At 33.3% G+C, this 5,622-nt stretch overlaps 1 protein-coding gene across 1 annotated transcript in view; it reads right to left on the bottom strand.

Moving 5' to 3' along the window:
• DDX60 (DEAD (Asp-Glu-Ala-Asp) box polypeptide 60) overlaps positions 1 to 5,622 on the bottom strand; it is a 204,479-nt gene that overhangs the window by 54,552 nt on the left and 144,305 nt on the right. Inside the window, exons 20-21 of the mRNA XM_006864550.1 lie at positions 4,575 to 4,679; positions 3,937 to 4,065 (exon numbers count right to left, since the gene is read on the bottom strand). Coding sequence (XP_006864612.1) covers positions 3,937 to 4,065; positions 4,575 to 4,679 — 234 coding nt within the window. The remainder of the gene's footprint in view (positions 1 to 3,936; positions 4,066 to 4,574; positions 4,680 to 5,622) is intronic.

Here is a 5,622-nt window from a genome sequence, read left to right as displayed (position 1 = left end):
CTCTGAAAAGGAAATCTGAAAAACCATATCATTTATTGTAGGTTCCCAAGAGATAAAATATTTAGGAATAAATCTAACCTGAGAAAAAAAAATACCTTTAAAAGAAAACTACAAAATGCTACTTAAAAAAAAACAAACATATACCAGGCTCACAGTTAGGAAAACTTAACATTGTGAAAAATGTCAATATTACCCAAAGAGACATACAAATACAATGCTATCCCAATCCAGATTTCAACATCATTCTTTAAAGAGATGGAAAAACTAATCACCAACTCTATGTGGAAAAGAAAGAGATCCCAGTAAAGGAAAGCATTACTATAGAAGAACAAAACTAGGATATGTCTCAATTCCTGATCTATAAACTTATTAGAAAATCAGCTTGATACAACAAAAGACACATAGATCATTGGAACAGAATTGAGTACCCAGTAACAAATCTATCCACTATCAAGCATAACTGAAAGCACACAAACAGCAAAAGACAAACTAAATGATTGGGACCTCCTAAAAATTAGATATTTATATGCATCAAAAGATTTCACTAAAAGAACAAAAAGAGAACCCAGAGACTGGCAAAATATTGGTAATGACATATCAGACAAGGGACTAATCACTAACATTTGTAGGAAACTTCAACACTTCAACTCGAAAAAGACAAATAATTTAAAAATGGGCAAAGGCCATAAACAGACATTTCGCCAAAGAAGACATTCAGGCAGCCAAAAAACATGAGGAAATGCTTGTGATCATTAGTCACCAAACAGATGCAAATCAAAACAATAGTGAGATATAATCTCACCCCAGCATTAACAGCAAAGTTCATAAAAGTAGAAAACAACAAATGCTAGTGAGGGTGTGGAGAATATAGAACCCTCCTACACTGTTGGTGGAATTGTAAATTGGTGCAAATACTGTAGACAAATGGTATGGCGTTTCCTCAAAATAAAAAGGGGGGGGGGGGCAGAAATACTATATGACCGAACAATCCCTTTACTTGGTATTCTAGAGAAATAAGATCTGTGACACCCATGTTCATTGCAGTGCTATTTACATTATCAAAAAGATGGAGACAACATAAATGCTCATCAATGGAAAAATGGATAAACTTTGTTATATACACACAATGGAATACTCCACAATATTTAAGAATAATGATGACTCTGCAAAACACCTCTTTACATGGATAAACCTGGAAGACATTATACTGAGTGTAATTAGTCAATCGCAAAAAGACAAATATTGTATAAGACTACTATTATAAAAAGTCAACAAAAGGTGTTCATGTATATTAAAAAAATATTTCATGATTATCTGTTTTTGGTATTCAAAAACAGTTCTATGAAAGTCTATTATGAAAATAGACATATCAACATACAAGAAAAAAATATATATGAGAGTAAGGAAAAAATTATTGCTAAAATGTAATAGAAACATTTATTAAACAAAGATATAAAAATGTGAAGCTATTATTTATTGGAACACCCTTCACCTTGATCTATACATTTCTGAAGGTTGTGTTCCAATTTCTCTAACCATTCCCTAAAGAATTCTCCACTCTTCGATTTATTCTATATCTAAGGTTCTCCAGAAGGAGCTCTGGTAGCGTAGTGGTTACAAATCGGGCTGCGACCCTTAAGGTTGGCAGTTCAAAACTACCAGCTGTTCCACGGGAGAAAGATGAGGCTTTCTGCTCCCGTAAAGATTTACAGCCTTGGAAACTCTGTACAGGGTCGCTATGGGTTGGAATCGACTCGACAGCACTTAACAATAACAAGGTTCTCCAGACTTCTGATGTGGTGCTGTGGATCAGCACTGGACTACGAACCACAAGGTCAGCAGTTCAAACCCATCAGCTGCTCCTTGGAAACCCTATATAGGGGTGCTATCAGTCAGAAACAATGGCACTTAACAACAACAAAGGTTCCAAGTGACACAAATAGTGTTCTTTTTTAAATGTTTTTTAAGGTTTGGAAACAAAAGAAAGCTGCAGGGGCAAGATAACAGTTATGTGATGGATGGAGTAGCTTTCTGAATGAAATTATCACAGGACAGCCTGTGCTATCCTCTAAGAATGAACAAGCACATGGTCATGATGAAAAAAATATCCCTCAGAACAATTTTCTTGGCCATTTGTGTCCTCTGGAAAAAATGTCTCAATATTACTCTTTTGAAATCCCAAAAGTGAGTCCTAACTTTAGAGATGCTCTCTGCCTTGAATTTAACTGGCTCAGCAGATTCCCTCAGAAGTCACTGCTTTGATTGGACTTTTTTTTTTTTTTTTATGGCCACTAACAAGAATAAGACAAATGAGTACTCAGACAACTTGTTTGTAGTCATCCACTGATCACAGAGACATGTTTAAATATGTTTTGTTTGAAATAAACCCATAGGTGTATGAACTGGAGCCCTAGTAGCATAGCCTCATACATTTACCTAGTCTTTATTATTCAACGGTCTCATTATCTGACATTTCATAATATAGACATTTTTATAATAACAGTAAAAAAGATACTATACAATTGTAATAGTAAAAAAAATTACCATCTTATTCTGGTAGCGTAGAGGTTACGAATCGGGCTGCGAACCTTAAGGTCAGCGGTTTGAAACTACTAGTCGCTCTGCGGGAGAAAGATGAGGCTATCTACTCCCGTAAAGATTTACACCTTCGGAAACCCTGTACAGGGTCGCTATGGGTCGGACCCGACTCGATGGCACTTAACAACAACAACAACAAATGTTGTGTGTTAATAACATATACCCATCAATCAAAAGCACTGAGGTAAGAGGCAAGAATAACACTGACTGATAGTGAAGATTATGTGTCAACTTGCTTGGGCTATGCTTCTGAGTGGTTTGGCAGTTATATAATGATGTGGTCACCCTCCATTTTCATATAAAGCCAATTTCTGAATAATAATTCAGTCTTTGGAACCTAACCTTGTCCATAAGTGAAGAATATATTACATTATAAACCACATTAATATGTAATTTTTATTGTAGTAAATATACAAGTAACAAAATACTGGCAGTTCAGCAATCTTAAGAATTCCTTAATAATAATTATTTGCATCATGTTGTTCAACCCTCAATTTTAATTGTTCCTATATTTTTCTATAGGGGACTTTTTAAGGGAACAGGAATAAATTAGGAAGAGGAAGATTGCTTAGTTAAATACATTGGTTCTACACCAAAGTTTCCTCCATGTCATTAAGAAAATCTTTGAGATACCTCTGAAAGTTGTTTCATGTTTTTTTTGTTTGTTTTTATATGAAAAAAAATATCTAGAAGAAACTATGTTAACTACATTATCTTGATGCTGGATGAGAAGAAGTTTTCTAAGTTAAAAAACAAGAAAAGGAAAGTTACATGAGAAAAGTGACAAATGTAACTCCTAAAGAATTAGAAACATCAATATGTGATAATAGAGCAAAATAAAAAAATAAAGACCACCAACCCATTTAAAATAAGTATGCGTAATTAATAATGGCTCCAGGTTAAATTCTATTACACAAATAGTTTCTAAATTTTCAAATGAGACTTTTAAAACTCATATCCTGAGAAAATAAAAAAATAAATAAAAGAATAAAAACTACTTTTGAGCTATTTTTGCTCTGAAACAATCTCCCTACTGCCAAGGCATTAACACTGTCTTTCTGGATAGTAAACCCTCTACTCTTATCTGTTATAGCATCTAGGAGGAACCAGTAAGTAGCTTCTCGTACATATTTCAGAAGGTATTACGGATAAGGAAAAGATCAATTATATTATTTTCTCTTGCTCACTTTTTGTCCTCTACCTTAAAATCACTAGGCTTTATGATCAATGTAAAATTCTAAAATTAAAATACAAAAATTCAGAAAATCATATTATCTGAACAGTGCAATAAAATAAAACAATATAAAATAATTTTCTAAAAACTTGTGCATAAATTACCTCCATTAAATTGCCATTTTCAATCCAGTTTATTAATTCTTCCTTTAAGATCTCTTCATATTTTCTAGTATCCAACTTTTTAATGACTATTTTGTTCTTAAAATGAATGAATTTCTCAGGACATAATTCCTTGAAAACAAGTATCACAAAATTATAGCAAACCATGCAAGAATATCTAAAGATGCTTCTTAATTATGTATTTGTTTACAACATTACAAGTTTTGTAAGTGTAGACACTGTTGAACTTCTTTTTATCACCTGATGCATATTAAGACAGGTAAACTTTCCAAAGGGTAAAATATAGAAAAAAAAACAAGAAGGAGATGAAAACTGACAGAAGTAGTACATAGAGGAAGGAGAAGAAGGCAATAAAAGGAAACAAAGGAATCCAAGAATTAAAGCACACTAAAATACAGCTTCCTAAAAATGGAAGGAAATACATTCAAGACTAAATAGTGTTCTACACCATTAACATAAAACATAGTGTTAAGAATAATGTCTAAGAAGTTTCCTCTTTTTTGTGAAAAGGATCACTGGTAATTTTAAAAGATCAGTTTCAAATGATTAGAAATTCAATTTATTTTATCATCCTCTTTAATAGAATTAATTAAAATTAATTTATACTATTATTTATTTACCTGGACTCTGGGCCAATCCCTCCAGACTTGAGCCATGGTGTCATAAAGCTGAATGCTTTCTCGAGGTGAAAGGGCAAAATCAGAAGGGAACCCACACTTTTCGATCTGTATTTAAAATAAAATACAATGTTTGACTCTTCCTTTTATCTTATTTTACCTTACTCAAAATCACTATCCACAAACACGAAAGTATCTAGGGATACTAATTAAATTATTCAAAATGACTAAGAGTCTCCATGAGATACTAAAGTAGAAAACCACCATATAAACCCCTATAAAAAGGATTTATAGTAGGTCAGCTAATTCTCTATGAATTGCCTCCAGAGCCAAAAACAGTCTAGTGTTTAGGTAGAACATATGTACACTTAGTATAGACAAAAACTAAAATTGAAGTTGGTTTAATAAAGAAGATGATACTTTGTTTTTATGAGTACCAAGAAACCAGTTGCTCTCAGGTTGATTCTGACTCATGGTAACCCAAGTTTGTAAGAAGAGATGCAACTACACAGCATTTTTAAGGCTGTTTTTTGGAAACAAATCACTAAGCCTGTTTTCCAAGGCACTGGTGAGTGGATTTGAACCACCTATCTTTCAATTCGTAATCAAGAACCTACATCACCCAGGGAACGTATGAGTGTCAAGTCAGGCTAAAAGTTACAAAGCTTATTTGCTTATGTGGAAAGACAAAAGCCAGATCAGCTTCAAGATAAAACCCTCACACCATCTTCAAACATCCAAAGAAATTTCTCCCCAGATCACTGATGTTTCTGTAAAGAATTACAGCCTACAAAACCCTATATACGTTGACTATGAGAAAGATTTGACTAATAGGTAATGAACTTGATTTAGTAAGCCTTAATGATGTTTGAGAACTCTTAGTGTGGTGCTATGAATAAACCACAAGACTGCAAGATCAGTTTGAACCATAAGGTCAGCAGTCCAAATTTACCAACTCCTTGGAAACCCTATATAGGTCTCTATGAGTTGGAATAAACTCAACATATCAGAACAACAACATGGAAATGTTTACCATTCATTTTATCCACAA

Source organism: Chrysochloris asiatica, unplaced genomic scaffold (assembly GCF_000296735.1).
Source record: "Chrysochloris asiatica unplaced genomic scaffold, ChrAsi1.0 scaffold00066, whole genome shotgun sequence".
In the NCBI taxonomy this organism is placed as follows: Eukaryota; Metazoa; Chordata; class Mammalia; order Afrosoricida; family Chrysochloridae; genus Chrysochloris; species Chrysochloris asiatica.
The sequence above is the reverse complement of the archived record's forward strand: the minus strand, read 5'-3'. Positions and strand labels throughout refer to the sequence as shown.